Source organism: Cervus canadensis, chromosome 15, assembly GCF_019320065.1.
Source record: "Cervus canadensis isolate Bull #8, Minnesota chromosome 15, ASM1932006v1, whole genome shotgun sequence".
Taxonomy (NCBI): Eukaryota; Metazoa; Chordata; class Mammalia; order Artiodactyla; family Cervidae; genus Cervus; species Cervus canadensis.
In genome coordinates, this window is record NC_057400.1 from 42,568,254 (window position 1) to 42,588,643 (window position 20,390).

The 20,390-nt window shown below is 35.9% G+C and overlaps 1 protein-coding gene across 3 annotated transcripts in view; it reads right to left on the reverse strand.

Annotated features, from left to right (window-relative positions):
• KCNH7 (potassium voltage-gated channel subfamily H member 7) overlaps positions 1–20,390 on the reverse strand; it is a 498,724-nt gene that overhangs the window by 141,470 nt on the left and 336,864 nt on the right. For all 3 annotated transcript variants that reach the window (XM_043488327.1, XM_043488328.1, XM_043488329.1), the window contains exon 3: positions 15,137–15,292. In XM_043488327.1, coding sequence (XP_043344262.1) covers positions 15,137–15,292 — 156 coding nt within the window. The remainder of the gene's footprint in view (positions 1–15,136; positions 15,293–20,390) is intronic.

A 20,390-nucleotide genomic window follows, 5' to 3' on the forward strand; every position in this document is an offset into this window, starting at 1 on the left:
GTTTGGAAGTGTGGGAAATGTATTGCATTTTTCTTTATATATTTCTAATGTTTGTTTCATTGAGCATGCATTCTTGTATAAGTTAAAATATTAAAAAGGTAAAGCTTATACTCCTAAATAAAAGGATAAGAGAAAACATCCAAACAATACTGTGTAAATCAAAGATTTTCTAAGTATTGTCTACAAGAAAATGCAGATTCTGTTTTCTGTTGTCAGTCCAGTAGTCTAAGTCCACATCATTCCATGGCTTTACAATCACATGCTGGGTTTCGAGTCAGTCAATTGGATTATCTGGGCTATGGTATTTTCTACCTCCTTATATTCTTTTTTTTTTGTGGCATGTGGATTCTCAGTTCCCCAGCTAGGACTCAAACTCATGCCCCCTGCAGTGAAAGCTGAGAGTCTTAAACACTCAACACCACAGAAATCCCTCCTTAAGTTCTTTAAGTGTCATGGGCACCATTATCTTTAATATATTTACCATGAACTTTACCTCAGTGTATTGAGAATCATTTTAAAACATGGAAGAACACTCAAAACTTATGAGCTTTTCTGCATTATATTTAAGTATAGTCATCCAGTGGATGGTCTTATCTATGCATATATTTTCAATTCCATCTTGAAATTCCATCACTCAAATACTTATAAATCTATAACTCAAGCCTAGACTTATTCTCTTACCTCCAAAGCTGTGTTTTTAATAGCCTCATCAGAATCTTCACTTAGAAGTCTTCAAAACACCTAAAAATCCTGTAACAAATCTGATCTCATGATCTATCCTCCAAGTCTAACCCTTATTTTTCCAGTGAATGGCATCACAGTCCATCTAGTTGTATAAGCCTGAGATGAGTGCTACTCTAGTAGTTACTATTCTGTCTTACTCCATCCTCCATATCCAATTAATCTGCTGTGTTCATTTTACCTCTTGAATATCTTTTTAATGTTTTTACTTCTTTTTATCTCCACTGCTCTCATTCTGTGGAGATACTCACAGTTCACCTGATTTCTTGCAATAAGATACATATAATTTTCCATATTTGCATAATATTGTCTATCCTTTAAAAATTATTAAAAACAAAAACAAAAACAAAAACAACTTTTGACCACATAGCTTGTTGCTTAACCTTTTACTGCTCCCAGTAAGTTCTCGCTTTGGGTATGAAGATAATACTAACTCTACTATCTGAAGCTTAATTTTTCCTCCTTCCTTTCTAGGATCCAGCCATATGAACTTTATAATTCTTCCAGAGGTCTGTGCTTCTTTTAGATTCAGGGCTTCCTTGTGCTTGATAATTTTCACTCTTCCTACTTAGTACATCCTTTAGGATTTTCTTTTTATGGAAATCTGTAGCACTTCTTTCTTCTTAAAAAATATATTATACTGGAGTATGCATGTGTGTGTGCTAAGTCACTTCAGCTGTGTCTGGACTCTGTGTGACCCTGTGGACTGTAGCCTGCCAGGCTCCTCTGTCCATGGGATTCTCCAGGCAAGAATACTGGAGTGGTTGCCATGTCCTCCTCTGGGGTATCTCCCCAACCTAGGGATCAAATCCTTGTCTCTTATGTCTCCTGCATGGGCAGGCAGGTTCTTTGATTAATAATGTTGTGTTAGTTTCAGGTGTGGAGAAGGCAATGGCACTCCACTGCAGTACTTTTGCCTGGAAAATCCCATGGATGGAGGAGTCTGGCAGGCTGCAGTCCAAGGGGTCACGAAGAGTCAGACACGACTGAGTGACTTCACTTTCACTTTTTACTTTCACACATTGGAGAATGAAATGGCAACCCACTCCAGTGTTCTTGCCTGGAGAATCCCAGGGAGGAGGAGCCTGGTAGGCTGCCGTCTATGGGGTTGCAGAGTCGACAGGAGTGAAGCGACTTAGCAGCAGCAGCAGCAGTTTCAGGTGTAGAGCTGAGTGATTCAGTTATACATAATCTATAAAAACATCCTTCAGATTTTAGCTCCAAAGTCATTTCCTATGGGAAGCTCTTCTTTCCTTCAGAGCTATTAGTATCACCTTTGTAATTTTCACAACAGCTCATAGTTGTACACTTACTGATTTTCTGATTAACACTTCTCTCCCCCAGTGGACTGTAGGCAGGGACTCTGTCTACTTTGCTCACCAAATCCCAGTTCCAACAGAATGCTTGAGTATGGTAAGTGAATTTTCACTAGCAGATCCTAAACTGATAATGTGCTTCAGTTTTGACTGTGGAAAAAATAAGATAGTCAATTGCTCTGACCAACTTATTTAGACCTATTATTTGCCTTCTAATAGACTTCCCAGGCGGTGCTAGTGGTAAAGAATCTGCCTGCCAATGCAGGAGACATGAGAAGCAGGTTCAGTTTCTGAGTTGGGAAGATCCCCTGGAGGAGGGCATGGCAATCCACTCCAGTATTCTTGGCTGGAGAATCCCATGGACGGAAGAGTCTGGCAGGCTATGGTCCATAGTACTGAAAAGAGTCGGACACAACTCAAGCAACTTAGCATAAACACACAGCCTCCTGGAACTTTATTTACTCATATTTGCCAAAAAAACTGAGTAGAATCCAATAGCTTATGAAAATGGTGAAGTTTATATCATGCCCTATATGCCTAATACAACACATGCTCTTAATTATCACCTTTTCCCCAGAGGTTATTAATTGCTATCATTCTGATTCTAGAGCATATACAGAAGTGTTTTCAAACTCCTTATCATCTAGTGATTTTATGCAAAATACCGATTACAGAAAATTTTAGAATAAGCAGGCTAAATTCTTACTGTTGGGTTTTGTGTGCTAGTAGTTAACAGTGGCAAATATAATTGAAATAAAATTTATCTTTCTGATAAAAGACAGGACACAGTGCACAAATTCCAGGTACATTCAGCATTAAGCTCTGGATTAATTAGTAGGTGACAGTAACCACTGTGTGCATATATGATTAAATAACAGTACATCACAGTATCTATTTTGCAAGCATTCTTATATAATTCTACTAACAACATTTATATGCTCAAGTAAATTGCCAAGTTAAAAATCAGTGAACTGCATCAAAGTCATTTGATTAGTTTTTAATGCACTTGGAATTGACTTATAAAGCAGTTTACAAATCAATTCTGCAAGCTTATTACAATGCACTGAGGTCAGCGCCTACTTTTATTCATTTTTCATCCATTACATTACCCTCCACATTTAAAAACAATTCCCTGCCTTTCTTAAATTAATGACTGCACAAGGCATTAGATTGCTCCTACAGTTTAGTCATATCCAAGGTGGTACAGATGGTCTTTTCTGCATCACTAGGTTAATATGACCATGTTATATTGCATTACAGATTTAGTTGTCTAACCTCAGTTCATCCGGAAAGAATAAACATTGAGAATTTTGGTCAATGCTAGCACTTTCAGGCATCAAATATAAAACATAGATAAGTATAATCTTATGATTCTTAACACTAAAAAACAGCCTTGTAAGTTGCTTTCATATTTCAATATATTTGCTTTCTAACTTGAATAACTAAAAGAGATACTATTTAGCTTACTATCTACTAAAACATTCAATAAGTCTGAAATAATAACAATAGAATTGGGGGGGACTACACATCTTTTAACACATCCCCCAAAACAGTTATATGTATTGATAAACTACTAACATGAACATAATTCTGTTTAAAGGCATCATTTTTCACTTGAAAGGGATAGTTCTACTATACATGAACTTATAATTAATTATCATGACAATGTCTTTCTCAGGACATGTACCTTCTATGAAGCTGCTGAATATAAATTTGTAAGCTATACCTTCATACACCCTGCGTTACACTTAACTAAAAGCTGTTTACATCTCAACAAAGAAGATATAGATATTCCCAGGGTCCTTCTGTTTTAAAACCTATAATTATGACTTCAATCTATATATGAAAAAATGTTAAATACTTGGCCCAGGGTCAAATAGGAAATCAGGGTGGTAAAATCAAAATAAAACAGCAGCTTCCTTGATTTAATTTCAGTTTTACCCAAGATTTCATGTTTTCTTGTTCCATAAATATTCACACAAGCATCTTTGAAGAATAATAAATCTCCCCTCTAAATAAATGTAGATAAATGCATACACACATTTTTTATAATCTCAAAGGTTGAGTAACAAAATCTCCTCCATCTGAAATTCTTCCATTAACCTCCCCTAGAATCCGTTATGGAGAAGCCATTGGCACCCCACTCCAGTACTCTTGCCTGGGAAATCCCATGGACGGAGGAGCCTGGTAGGCTGCAGTCCATGGGGTCGCTAAGAGTCGGACACGAATGAGAGACTTCCCTTTCACTTTTCACTTTCACGCACTGGAGAAGGAAATGGCAACCCACTCCAGTGTTCTTGCCTGGAGAATCCCAGGGACGGGGAGCCTTGGTGGGCTGACGTCTATGGGGTCGTACAGAGTCGGACACGATTGAAGCGACTTAGCAGCAGCACCAGCAGCAGAATCCTCTAGGACTAGCTGACTCTTAATATTCCTTCCAGTTTTGAGTTTCTTTACATATACTTTTAGCTGATCACAGTTCTCACAGAATTACAATGATCACAACTACATTTCTATCCCTATCTCCTGCAGTAATGGGACTTTAGAAAATGGTTTTATCAAATTTTCCAAATTGAGAAATTTTCACCAATCTGAATTATTTCTTTGTCTCTCTCTCCTCACTTCCTTCAACCCAACCAGAGGTGATTCTGATCTCCTAAAATTTGGAAGAAAACTATTGTGCTAATTTTGACATGAAGCAAGATGCTAACTTAAGACTATACCCATGAATATTTGAAACAGTAAATTTCTTGCAGAAAACCCAAATATTCCTAAAAAGTTCTCAATATATTGCTAAATCATTGAATTTCCTCACAATTACAAATTCCTCATTTCCTTGGTTTAATTTCTCATCATTTCCACAAACTCTTAGAACTTTTGACTAATTAATCATTTTACTACTAAACTCAAGTTAAATATCAATTAAAAGATATTACCTTTGCTTGGTTCTGCTTAGCTGGATTCTAAACTGAAAAGTGGAAAAAATGTTACATTTAAGAAGTTGTGCAAACCAGAGACTACAGTGGGGTAAGGGGAAGACATATGTGTGTGCATATGGGGCTGAGGGGCAGGGTGCTGTGAAGGTCACAACCAGAGATATTTCCCCGCACAAAGGATTTGGAGTGCTGGGAAGTATCTTGATTGGATCTCTGAAAATAGACTGTGCAAAAGAGTTTTGGGGATGCGTTCTCAGGAGATACGCCCATAAGAAAAAGAAGAAGACAGGTCAGAAGAAGTCATTTAAACTGATACAGAAATGCAGCTAAAACTCCAGCCTGTCCTCTTGGGAGCTGTGGAGCTGGACTTGTCCTTCAGAGTTATGCCAAAATGAAGTCAGGTATCTCCCTGTTGCAGCTAGTCACTGGCTACAGGTATCCCATGGGTAGGGCCATGACCTTGGGTAAGGCAGGTGCCTGCCTTTGACTAAACTCCCAGTGAGGGATGGAGCGGTGTACCTGCAGGGACCAATATTTTCTGCATCTGTCCCTGCCTTGAGGAAGGTGTCAGGCACAGGGCCTATGGTACAGAAGGAGAAGGACAGCCAGTCTACGGTTTAAAAAAAATGATCTGAGTAAGTCTACTATCAGACAAAATAATTCATGAATTAATATCAATGTACCTTTCTATAACCAGGGTATTCACACATCTGGCATTTAAATTGGAAGCCTTAGAATCACTGTGGGACTTTTCTCCAACCAACTAGCTCTGGATGTGCAGAGAAATATAATTTTAATCTCTGAGTCAGAGAGAGCAACAGATCAAATTTGATGGGAGAAACAGGGAAGATAATTGACATATCTGACTTTCCTTTTCAGGAAGAAATTTCCACAGAGGCACCCTGAGAGGAGATGTCTATCTTACTAATGTGTTAGGAGACTATGATGATGCCCATGGGCTGCTAGAGCAACCCATTGTATTGTCAAAGAAGGCAGTAGCTAGCAGTTTGACTGGGGAAAAAAAAACCAATAACATTATTCAGAGCGAACGCAGTACTGACCTGGCTAACCTGATTAGTGGGTGACAAATGGGGCAATGAAGCCAGTGCAGTCCTGGTGTTTGTGAAAACAGAAGGTCACCGGGGTGTCCATCAACCTGGTAAACCTGAAGCTAAATTTGGGATCCTTTAAAGGAGCAGATGTGATCAGCAATGCCTTGAAAGACTAAGCCTTCTGGGACATTTCCTGGGATGAGAGATACTGGAGAAAAAGAAACATTTTACAATAAGGCAAGAAGTACAGGACAAGATAGGAATCTTGAAGGAATGTGTGGAGATCATGTGTGTGGAGATCAGGGGAAGTTATTGCTGTAGCAGGAGTGAGAATAACCACAGGAGCCATCCAACAGCAGAGAACTTCTGGAACAAGTTCACTAATGCTGATGATGTCTGAGAAGCACTGCTTCCAACCGAGCTGGCTCATCTTGAGGGCAAAGAAGCAGAAAACACAGGTTTAGAATAAGGGAGATGAGGCAGAGAATGGGACAGGCTGGTGGACTGCTCTTAGCCATTCAAGGTCAAAAACCCCTCCACAAGGAGGCATTGGAAATAAAATCAAACACATTAGGATTATAAATACCTAACTAGGTTTCCAGTATTAACTGCTTAATAAATTGATGCATGATTTACAATACTGCTATTTTGTTTCTCTTTTATAGAATTCTTTCTTTTCAAAATGCCAAGTTAAAGAGTCCATTCATGTTGTGTGAAAGTAATAAAATTTGTACCTAGATTGACCCAAGATGACCATGTAGTTGTTACAACGACAGGAACTCTTTGATGGAGTGTTCCGAACGCAAATGGTACAGACACCTGTTACCCTCATGCTGTGTAAATAGGGACAGTCCCTAATTTGGGTGTTGCTAAGTAACAAATTCTTCCAAATGGTATGTACACAGGGACTCTGATGTGGACATGCTCATTTAGGCTGTCATGAACATTCATTGCTAACAAAAGGATAATGCATAATTTTTTCAGTGATTAGTAATTTTCTTGATCTTAGAAACATGTATTTTGCCTAAGTCCTGTGGGGGGGGGGCATGATATAAAGTTGATTGCAACTTATGACTGAACTTTTTCCAGATTTCTTTTAGCAACAATGTCATGGTTCCTTTTTCAATGTCAAATTTACTCTTTAAAAAGAGGAAACTTCCAAACGCATGATAATAGTAAATATTCATTATGTTGTAAAACTTTTAATTAAATTCATCTGAATCATGGATTGTTTCTATAGTAATGCTTGCTGAGTGGGAAACTCTATATATTACTACCACAGCTCTTCATCTTTGAATTAAAGAATGACTTTCAGCTCCAATGGAGAATAGTAAAAACATTGTGAATGCCCTTTATAAACCAGCTATACAGAAAATGTTTTTGTTCCTTAGCTTGAGGTCTGAACAATGAAATATAAATTTGAGGGAGTAAGGTAGCTACTCAGGAAGATATATGTTTTATGTGTCAATTATTTAGAATATTGAGTCCAAAGCAAATGAATACATTTTACTGGCTTAAATTAGCTAGATAATTGCCTAAATTACCAACTGTATTTTGTGTGTACAGACTTTGCTTCAGTCAAAGCTTTCAGAGTAATTCAAATTTTTATTTTAGTAAGCATAAAAGTAAAAACTCTCTTTTGATTTGGAGAGTATATTTTTAATCATTTCAAAGATAATGGGATCCCTTTTATAATACCTTAATGAAATTAAATGAAAAAGTTCACTTTTGAAAATAACTGTGAAAATAAGATACTGTAAAATTTTAACTTTATTTTTATGTTTGCTGCTGTTGCTGCTAAGTCACTTCAGTCGTCTTTAGCTTCATTTAAAATGCACCTTTATGTTTTTATCTAGCCATTAATAACCTAGAACAGCAGTTCTCAAACTTCAATATGTCAGAATGACCTGAAGAGTTTTTCAAAATACAGATTGCTGTATTTCTGTGTATCTGAATCAAGTGTTCTAGTGTAAGGTCCAACAAATTACATTTCAAACATGTTATAAGATGATGTTGATGGTCTCAGTATCAGAGAATCACTGACTAATGCTCATTTAGTAGGAAAAATTACTTAATACTCAATACAAAAAAATAGCTTATTCATAAATTTATATATTCTACAAATATGTATTGTTATTGTTGTCAGTTGCTAAGTCGTGTCTGACTCATTTGCGACCCCATGGACTGTAGCCCCCCAGGCTCCTCTGTCAATGGGATTTCCCAGGCAAGAATGCTGGAATGTATTGCCATTTCTTTCTCCAGGGTATCTTCCCGACTCAGGGATCGAACCCATGTCTCTTGCATTGGCTGGTGAATTCTTTACAACTGAGCCACCAGGTACTCACTATTTGCAAACTGTTGGGGATATGGAAGAAAATACAACATTCCTCCTATGAAGTAGAGCTTAAGTGCTCCTGGATACTTAAAATAAGATGAGCTTCTTTAGTTTTCCACAGCTCTCACCTCTTTTGCTCTTTTTTTGTCACCAGGATTGAGATATATTTGTTGAGGGTGGGCTGATGAAAGGACTTCCTGCACAAGCCCTCCCCAAGCCCTCTGAGATGTGGAAGATGAGGTGATCTGTCTGACAAATCTGTCTGGATTTGACAAAAGAGTCATGAAAACCTTGGTGAGGTTTTCAAGTACTTAACGAAAAAAGATGAAAATTATCTAAAAAAAAAAATAAGATTTTATGTGTAATTTTTACATGTAGTATAATCACTTATAAATCAATAAATGATAAAATTCATTATTTTTCTGTGACTAAAAAGACTTAAACATGGGCCTCTTTTCTTGTTGAGATATGTTTCAAGTTTAGTAAAATGAGAAAACTTCATGGATTTTTGACTGTGATGGAAGCAGTAGATAAAGTAGATAAACAAAAAAAGTAGATAAACAAAGTAGATAAACAAAAGCTATTTTAAATTGGTAAGAGGAGTGAATGTTATTAGTTAAAATTTACTTGGGGACATGAACTTAAGGTCAGCATTAATAGTGGTTCAAACTGACTTTTTGGTTTTAAGACATAAAAAGAAGATGGAATGTATTTATTTTCTGTTGGGTTGTATATTGTTTTTATTTAATTTAGGTTCCCAAACACCTTAAAGAGATTTTTAACAAATGAGAACATGCATGTATGTCTGTGTGAACCAGACTGGTGATCCTAGATTTCTGTTATCAAACAGAAGAAATACTAGATTTAAATATACTTGTAAAATAAAACTTTAAAATATTTTATTTAAAATAATAAAAACAAAAACCTCTTAAACTTGATGACAATTAACTTTGAAATAAACAGTGTAAGCATGAACACATAATTTGGCTATCTTCCATGTTGTGCAAATATTTCATAGCAACAGATATTAGAGCAGGAAAAAAAAAAGAGAACATGTTTTCCCACTGCTGCATTGCTGTTAGTTCCTTTAGATGTGATCCACTTTTATTTGGGAGGCAAAGTAGATTTTTATCCTCCACTCAGTATCATTTCCACTATTCAGATTATAGAGTTTAAACCATCAGTGAGAAAAGGTTTAATTATATATTATAATTGGTATTTATATTCATTATGGAGTAATTAATCAACAGAATTGTGTAGTATTTATTGATTTGACAGTTAGACCTACTAGAATAATACTCTCTCCTGTACTTCCTTCTTTCCAGGAAAAACAAGTCATCTATTTATGGCTGGTTCTGTGTCTTCAACAGAGATTAAGTTTGTGAAAAATTAGTTCTTCCCAGAGAAAGCTGCTTACTTTTGTTGTGTTGTGTTCCTGACTCAGAAACTAGATATTTGTACTGAGAACTGATTCACCTTTTTATTCAATACAAGTCTCTAAGTTTCCACAATTTACTCCACCCAATTTATCACAGTGTCTTTTCATGATGTATCTTTTCTGTTGTGTATTTACTAAGAGCTTCTTTTCTATTACTTAACATTCTCAATTTAATACTTCATTTCATTTTCATCTGTATTTCTTGTCCCTTCACATTTTTTCCTTTATTTTGTCTACATTTCAGGAGAGGCAGTTAAATTTATAGACACCCACATCTTCTCAAACAAACAGTAGCCTTTTCCTATTATTTTCATTTAAATACCAATACTAAGCACATGCATATACCCCCAGACACCCACTTAACACACACACTTTTATATTCCTTATTTAGATAAGAAATTAAGCTTTTTGAAAGTTGAAATTTTTCTGTAAAAAGGGGGGTATCATTTGGTTTTCTTTTATTTTTCATTGGTTTATTTGTTTTGGTGGCCACCAACTGAGCAACAATGTTTGATATAGCCAATATATTATTTTACAAAGGTAGCAAAATTATACTTTAAGGAAGAAAAGGGGAATTTTCCAAAGATCAGACATGATACAAAGTAGAACTTGGATAGTATCAGAAGCTACCAAATATAATTTGTCTGTCTTTAACTTTTCTGCTTGATTTAATAATCAACTCTTCAAAAATTGACACCAAGTAAAAAGAAATTTAGAGCGTATAATGACAGAAGGTATAATCAAAACTAATATAATGGTTGTAAATAATAGGCCTTTGTAATGCTCTGGAAACAATTTTATCTGCATATTTGTACTCTCTCTAATGATTCCCTGTTTGAGTGACAGCTGCAGTGTAGGGAAACCACTCGTGTTCACATAATAAGGAACAAGCTCTACTGAATTTGCTGTGATTTGTACAAGAGATGCTATTTTAATCATAGTATAATGTTGCGTATATTATGTATGACACTCTGGGAGGCTACTGTAGAGATTACCTTCCATTCAAGAAATCAAAGCTTCAATTATCCATTTGTATTTCAGTTTGAAATGAATACTTTATTTTTTTTTAATACTTTTTTTCTTTTTGCCATACAACTGATAGACTACTCCCTTTTCTCACTCTCATCCAATTTGATGGACCATGAAAGACAGCTATTCTGGGGGAGAAATGAAGACTTTCTAAAGACAAAAAAGAAACAAAACTAGGCTTCCCCCAAAACAAATGATCTTATTGACATTCATGATCAAAATATAACCTGAGGTTGCCTAAAGTATATTCTTGAGAACGATTCAATAATGATGACATTTGTTAGCAGAAAATATAAAGAAAGCAAAAATAGTAACCAACTTAAAGGAACAAGTCTTGGTATGATATTAATTTTTTATAGTACTTCAGTTTTGTTAAAAACATGTCACCTGGGGACTGACAAATTGATGGTTTTGATAGTTTTTCCCAAGTGTGATATTGTTCAGAGCAAAATATTCAGAATATTGGAACTGTATTACACTAATATGTTTTGTCCCAGTATTGCCTTAACAGGATACTATAATGTCATTTAGATGCAGCTAAGAAAGCAACTGATACTATGGAAATTTTTTAGCTGGTGTACATTTGATTTAGTATTAGTTCATTTTGCAACATAGGCTTTGGGACTGGGTTTTTTATTTTACATATATTTAGCTATCTGATTTGGGAGAAGGCAATGGCAACCCACTCCAGTACTCTTGCCTGGGAAATCCCATGGACGGAGGAACCTGGTAGGACCCCAGTCCATGGGGTCATGAAGTGTCGGACATGACCGAGACACTTCACTTTCACTTTTCACTTTCATGCACTGGAGAAGGAAATGGAAACCCACTCCAGTGTTCTTGCCTGGAGAATCCCAGGGATGGGGGAGCCTGGTGGGCTGCCGCCTATGGGTTCGCACAGAGTCAGACACGACTGACGTGACTTAGCAGCAGCAGCAGCAGTAGCTATCTGATTTACATATAGTATACCAATTTATTTTTTAAGTATTAAAGTTTTGGGATAAGTCTTCCAGTTTCCCACAGACAATGACAGTAACTTAAATTTTCATTTGTTCATAGATCCTCCTAAAACCTACAAAGATCAATAAGGGAGGCAAATAAAAATACCTATAAACTATGCCTAAAGAGTAATTAGAGCAAGACATTACAAACTTTAATTTACATGTAGCCAGGGAAATAACTGCCCAAGACCAAAAGAATTGCTTAAGAACACAATGCAATATTAAGCAGAAAATAAGTGGAAAAAATGAGAGCACAAAAGTCTCCTTAGAGTAATGGAACACAGAAAAAAAAAAGCATTGGTTACAAGGGGGATAATAAAGTGGCTAGAAAAGTGCACAAGACCCAGATATAAGCTTTGGGAAAGCACTCCTTCTTGGAGAGGGGGAAGTATCTTCAAAGGTGGAAATGTCCCTTGGAAGCTAGGAAATCACATACGAAGGAAGAGAATAATCAGAAGACAAAAACAAGCAAACAACAAAATCAATTAGTGTCATATATTTTAGAGAATAGAAACTTCCTTCACAAAACCCGCACATTTAGAAACTCTTTGCTATACACGAATTAAACTTTGAACTGAAAAATTTAAGAAGCCACTCAAACAAAACCTATTCTCTTTGCCCCCACCAGATATTTTTCATTAGTGATCATCTAGGAAAGTCCCTAATGAATGGATTATCTGTACAAAGATATCTCTAATATCTGTACAAAGAAAACTCTAATATCTGTACAAAGATATCATAAGAGAAAAACAGGAAACAGGAATAAAAACATGCATAAGAAAGTGTGTTAAGTATCTGGCTATAAGACAGAACAGGTATATAGCACCCCAAAATAAATTTAAAATTTTAAACCAGTAATTAGAGATATGAAATAAGATTATAAATTAGGAATTGAAGAACATAGAATAAAATCTGGACAAATAAGAAGAAAATGCAAAGCAAGACTGAAAGAATACAGGCAACACATTCAAGACAGAAAAAGATACAATTATCTAAAAAATTAAGATCACATTACAAGCAAACCATAAGAATATAGGTCAGAAATGAGAGAAGTTAAGAAAATAAAATAGAACAAAGACAGAAAAAAGGACCAGAAAGGAAGTGGTGGATATGAAAGATGTGCAAAGAAGGTGCAACATTACTTGAGTTTATTATTTGGGTCCCTGAAGAAGGCAAATAAACCAAAAGAAAATAGCTATTAAAATTATAATTCAATAAAATTTCCTGAACTATAACATGAATTGAATGTACATATTGAAAGGGTCCACCATACATCTGGAAAAATTGACATAGAATGTCAAACCCAGACATATACAAGCAATAGCTTTAGACTTTAAAAGTCTGTTTTCATTTGAAAGAAAAGCATTAAAATCTACCATTATTAGTTTATTTTTGAAATTTTCTGGGAATCAGAAAAATAACAAAATCACTTACAAAGGGCAGACAAGGGTTGGCATCAGATTTTTCATTAGGAAAATTTGATGCAAGAAAAATGGAACACTATCTACTAGGTTCACAGGGCAACAAAGTGTGAACCAAATAGCTTATGTCTACCCAGGCTGTCCTCGAAGTGTGAAGACTACAGAAAAACCGTGTTGATTTACTTATGAACATCTCCTGAAGAGGATGAACTTTATCCAAGAAGTTTGTTTGGTGAAACTTCAACAAAAAGACAAGTGGTGAGCATTGAATACATTTCACTAGAAATTTAAGGCAAAACAAAAGTGAGAAGTATGTAAATTACATCCTCTGAGAAGCCAGAAGTACCGCAACCAAAGGAATGGAAGGAGAAGGAAATATAATATAAGCTCATCAAATGCCTTGTTGGTAAAAATGGGGAAGGAAATGATATAGTTTAAACCGACAAGCTGAATGGTAGAAGACTAAGCATACAGAGGAGCACAAAGGGACTGGTAATAGTTGAGCAGGGTAATGTGAATAGTCTAATCTCTGGAGGAACAGTGACAGTGAAAGTCATAGTCGTGTCCGACTCTTTGGGACCCCATGGACTATACAGTCCATGGAATTCTCCAGGCCAGAATACTGGAGTCAATAGCTTTTCCCTTCTCCAGGGGACCTTCCAAACCCAGGGATTGAACCCAGGTCTCCCTCATTGCAGGCAGATTCTTTACCAACTGAGCTACCAGGGAAGCTCCTCTGGAGGAAAAGAAATGTCAAAAAGCTACTTCACAAACAAGTACCTGGTTTAGATGATCTCACAGGGGAGTTATACTTAAGTTTTAAAGCCCATATAATCCTGGCATCACAGACTCAATGGACATGAGTTTAAGTAAATTCGAGTCGGCGATGGACAGGGAGGCTTGGTGTGTTGCAGTCCATGGGGTCGCAGAGTCGGACAGGACTGAGCGACTGAGCTGAACTGACTGATAATCCCCAAACTATTATTTATTATTGCATATCATAGAAAATAGAGAAGACATTACAAATAATTTTCCAAAGTAATTATAATGTTGATAATAATACCAAATGAAATTGCACATACGCAGTCAAAAATTACAGAGCAATTTCCCTGATGAGTATAGATGCAAAATCCTAAATTAATTTTAGATGAAATGAATTCAATATTACAAGATAAAATACATCATGCCCAAATGTGGCTTCTTTCACAGACAAAGAATAGTTACACGTTAGTAACTTTACGAATAAGATTTACCACAAAAATAAGGAAACATAGCACATTTGTTTCCAAAGATGTTGAAAAGGTAATTTACAAATTTCAACACCCATTAATAAATACAAGCAAATGGAAACTTCTATAAAATTACAACACATGTTCCACTCAACCATATGTCATCATTTGAATTAATGGGGATCACTGGTGGCATTCACACAAAAATCAGGAATAAGTGATGTTCATTATCAGTTTCTTTTTAATAATATGTTGGAAGGTAATAGCCAGCTCAATTAGACAAGAGAAAACTATTAGATGTATAAAAATTGGAAGATAAAATGCAGTCTCTATTTGATTAAAACAGTTGAAAAACTCAAGTGGTTATTTATGTAGCACAGAAAATAGAGAAAAGATTCTAAAATATTTTCCAAAGTAATTATAATGTTGATAATAATACCTAGTGAAATTGCATATACACCCTCAAAAATTACAGAGTGATTTTCCTGATGAATATCGATGTAAAATCCTAAATTAATTTCAGATGAAAAGAATTCAGTATCACAAGATGAAATGTAAAAATAGTTCCATGTTAGCAACTCTATTAATAAGATTTACCATAAAAATACAGAAACATGTACATGTTGTCATTTACTTACGGTTTACAGTTTTGACTGGTAATATTGGATTTACCCTCTCTGGCGAAGCAGCATTTTCTTCATCTCTCACATATTCAAAATTAATGATGAACATCATAGCCACGCCCTCTTGGTTTTTCACTGGAATTATGTGAGTATTACAAATGAAAGTGGACCCTAAGGAGATAAAAAATGAGTATAAGGTCAAAATTATGTCTTCATTTTGAAGTGTCAGTAATATTAAAATTCTAATAAAGCCCTGTAGAATTTTCTATCGTAAATGATCAATGAAATTCAATTAAAAATTTAATTTCTCATTTCATATTTTATTGCATATATATTTACATAAAAATACACAAATTTGCCAGAAAGATTTTACAGGCAAATTCAACTACTAAATTACCGAAAGACAGAATATCAAATCTCATTTGTTCTTATACTCTCATTTGTTATTACACTTTACTTTTTAAAAAAGGACTTTTTTTACATTTCTAGAAATAACTCTTAGCCTTTATATATTTTGATTAATTATGAATCTATATAAAGTATAGCTGTATAAACAATAAAGATAACAGTTTTTCTCATCTCGAAAAAAACCTCAAATTACTTCCTTTTTCTTCTTTAATTTCTTGAATATCAAACAGTAAATTATTGATTCTGTCATAAGTAGGTCCTAATAATTCTTTCTTTTTTTGTGTAAAATTCACAATGTTCAAATCACAATGATTTTGTTTGGTTTGTATTCTGTTAGACAATAAGAACAAAATTTTTGTCTACGTTATTGTGTTAATTTGATCTCTTTAAACAAGAAGATGACATTCTTTTAAAAGCACAATTATAGGGCTAATAAGATACATTTTATTAAAATTTCCTAGAAATTAAATGAACAAAAAGATGACTCAGCTTACAACTAACCACTGCCATCCATCCTTGAACAGAAAACCCAAGATCCAAGATTTAGGGAGGACAGGAAAGAAGCTGAATTTTCATATCAACCGACTTCTGCCTGATTTCTAAATCCTCAAAGCAGTTTCCTCATACATTCACCCTCTGAATATTTTTTAGTTGTGGTTATGGAAATCTTATGTGTTAGGGATTTATTTGGGGTCAAAAAATATTGTATGCTTTAAAATGCAAAAACTTCAGGAAGAGTTCTATCATTCAGACAATAGAGAGTATCTTGATTGCTTTCTCTCTTTTTTAAACAATTATCTGGGAACATCTTGACTCTTGAGGAGAATGATGATTCAATGTACAAGCAGGATCGAAGTGTGAAACTTGAAGTGAAGTCACTCAGTCCTGTCCAACTCTTTGCGACCCCATGGACTGTAGCCTACCAGGCTCCTCCATTCATGGGATTTTCCAGGCAAGAATAATGGAGTGGGTTGCCATTTCCTTCTCTAGGAGATCTTCCTGACTCAGGGATTGAACCCCAATCTCCCTCATTGTAGGCAGACGCTTTACCCTCTGAGCCACCAGGGAAGTCACTTTCTCCAAATGAAACTTGAAGGGAAGTGAAACTCTGAAGGAAGATGTGCAAAAGTGAGAGTGTCTCTGGCAAAGCCCACAGGGTCCACAGGAAGAATAAGATGGAAACTAGCTGTTTAGATAAAGTCTAACCTCTTCTTTTGTGCTTAATTTATAGTCACTTGCTAGTAGGACGCCTCAGGCAGAGGCCGTGCACTCAGCATTTCAGACCAGAGTTGCTAGTCCAAAACGGCCACGCTAACACCTCGGCTCCAAAGGCCCGTGTGGAGTCACTGTATCCCTAGCACTGCGATCTGGAGGGGGAGAGTAGCATAGCCCCGCCCACTCACCAGAACCCCACCCCCGTCCCCTGCAGACAGAACCCTATGAAGGGGTCCCGCCCACAATATTTGAAGTGGGTAGAGCTTGGACTCTATAGCAGGTGGTTGCATCTCTCCATTCTTAGATCGAAGAATAAGTTTTCCTTTGCTTCTGAACTGAACTCAGTCTTCTTTTATTGGCTTGAATGACACTGGGGAGGAGGACCCTGTTGAGGATCAACCCAGGAGAGTTGGTAATAAGAGGACCCCAAGAGGGTGGAGACGGGGGCACTGGAGTATGAGAAAACTCTTCCCTTTCTTCACATTTCTGAAACTTGTCTCCCACTGCCAGAACTGAGAACAGAGGCTAATATTGCTATAGAGTGAGACATTACAGGTCAAAGGGCTTTTGAGGGTGGTCCTGGAGATCTAATTATTTATGAAATTATTTCATAAATGGGGTAATGTGCTCCAATTTCCAAGGAACAGATTTACAGATACACTTTTAAAAGACATACTCTTTGCAGGTTGGGGAAGACTATGTGCTAGTTATATTCAGATTTTCAAATGTGGATAAGCCTCCCTAATTTGAAATGTAGAAGATCTTATTCATAATTAATTTCATTTTTTCTACAGATTGGCCATAGTTTTGAAGTTGTTGGAAAGTATGTTTTAAGGATGACATGCTGCACCTTCGCAGTCTTCAGCTACATCTTCAATTCATTTAATAAAATAGTTAGTTGGAGCAGTTGTCATAGTTTCCATGGTAACAAACAGGATGACTTTAGTAAACAGAAAATAAGCAATTTAAGACTGTTCCATTAGAACTAAAAATAGAACTGCTTCAGGCCAGGCATCACAATACAAAATGGTTAAACAGAAAGTCTGAGGAGACGCTAGAAATAGCCATTATGTATTTTGCTAATGAACCAAAATACATATTGATTTTATCACTTAAAATGACATTTCCTGGATCATTTAGAATATCATTGTGAATTCACAGATTTGTTACTTAGCAGTTTCAAATCTTTCAACATTTGAGGTTTACTGCTGATTGTACAATAAAATATGAAGGACAGATTTTTGAGAAATCAATTAATAAAAGATGTAGGGATTGAGATCTACTAGGTTTGCAATAGAGCAGAGTAATTTTGCTTTCAGGAATAAGGGGCAAAATCCTGTCTTTTAACACTAATGCTTGTACATCTCCTGTCCAGTGCAAAAAATCATGAAATGATAGTGCTTTGTAAAAACGTTTGGCTATATGAATTAGCTCTATAGCACACTGAGTAAGTGTAATTAATCTAGGATTTACTGCCCACTATCATTGTTCCCTGAATGTTTCTATTAAGCAATATATCTCCTTTAAAGTCAACTGAAGACTCACATTACATTTTTTTTCTCTTTTAGTTTTTGAATTTAATGTCTCCATCAATCTTGCATAGACTCCTGGAAAGCAGATATTGAAAGGAGAAACATGGAATTTATAAGAGGAGAAGAATCAAATGCATTTTACAGTGCAAGAACAGTTTAGCTTGCATAATCCTACAAACTCCAAGTTCTATTAAGACACTACTTTTGTAAAGCAACATTACCCTAAGAAGTCATTACTGTGTGATCCTAAATATTTTTGTTAAATGCAACAGTGGAAGCAGAGAAATGGAAGCATAACCCAGCCAACACTAATCTAGCCATGAAGACAAAAATAGACACTTTCTATAATGTTTAAATAAGAGAATTTTAAAAAATCTAGCATTAAAGAGTTCAGTGCTTGCTTGGGCAGCACATATACTAAAAAAAAAAAAAGAGTTCAGACCTTGTTGAAAGAAGATTATATTATATTGGTTACATTAAAATGAAATTAATAATGTTTTCTAAGAAACTGCTTATTTATAATAACATTATTAACAATAATTATAAAATTATATATGCAATTATACTAATTTAGTAAGACTCGGGTTCATTTCCATGTTTTGTCTCCTGAGTGAAAACATTGTTAAAGCTGGAAAGGTAGCTTAGAAGGAACACTGCTCATTTTAATAAAATGTCTAGAATGTTAATTTTTAATGGTAGCCATAGAGTAAGCAAAGTTGGAATAATCTGAATAATTACTCCTTTATTAATAATAAACTCCTAGTCATGTTTTAAAATAAAATATCAAGACTCCTCCCTTTGAGCTACTTTAGAGATGCTTTATTCTACAGTTTATACTCATGGGGTATCCTTACCCTGAAATAAAAAAAAATGTGTGGGTGTATTTGTGTATGCTGTCGCTTCAGCTGTGTCTCACTCTTTGCAACCTGATGGACTGTAGCTTGCCAGCCTCCTTTGTCCATGGGATTTCCCAGGCAAGAATACTGGAGTGGGCTGCCATGCCCTTCTCCAAGGGATCTTCGTGAGCCAGGGATGGAACCCACATCTCCTGCATTGCAGGCAGATTCTTTATCTACTGAATCACCTGGGAAGCCCCCCAAAATGTACACTGAGCACCTAATATTGGGTCAGGTACTGTTCAGAGTTCTCAGATGGTAATGAGAAGAACAGCTGTGAGAAAACAGATCTAGGTTTTGAACTTGTGTAACTTATATCCAACTAAGGGAAACATATTAATAAACATATAAGTATTCAGCCTATCAAGTAAAAAAGTACAATGAAGAAAAAGACTGCAGAATAAGATGGTAAATAATAATAGTGGTAAGGGAATGTTTCTCTTTCAGAATGACATGTAAGCAAAGACATTTAGGAAATGGTAAAATGGGCTATATGACTTTGCCAGTGCAAAATCCTTTAGGTGGAAGCATGATTGTAAGCTCAAGGAACAGTGTGGAAGCCAGTGTGACTAAGGCAGTGTGGTGTTTGTGGCATAGAACAGGCTTGGACAGCCAGTAAAGTAGGGAGCCACACCTTGTAGATCATGGGGAAAGGATAAAGGGTACGAAGTTGAAGCTGTTTTCCCATTGTCTTATGACCTGAAGTTGGTTGGGAATTGTAATTTTAGAATTGAGACTGTTTTCATAACAAAAGCTGACCTTTTATCTACCTATTATCTGGGAGTGACCTCATGAAGGAAGGCTCTGCCAAACACCATCCAAAGTCACTGTTGAATTACATGGGTGAATAAAGTTTAACCGGAAGATGAAAAATAAAAGTAAGCTGCATTTTATTCACAGTCCAAGCTTCACACTTCTCAGGAGAACTCTTAGAACAGTACCTGTCATAGAGCAAAACTGAATGTGAGCTATTTCTTTTGCTCCTTGCTGGAAGGTCTCCAGAGGGGCAAGCTAACTCTCAGGTCTCTCCATGTAATTTCCTCCCATCTTTTACTTTTCTAGGAACCACAAGCTACATTGTTTGTATTTTTCAGCACCACATGGAGATTTTTCTTCTCTGAGTTGATAGATTTGGTGAATGTCACAGAGTTTTAAATTCCTTTCTCTTCAGTAGACTGGTGGGGAAGGGTGGTCTTTGAAGATTAAAAAAAATACTGT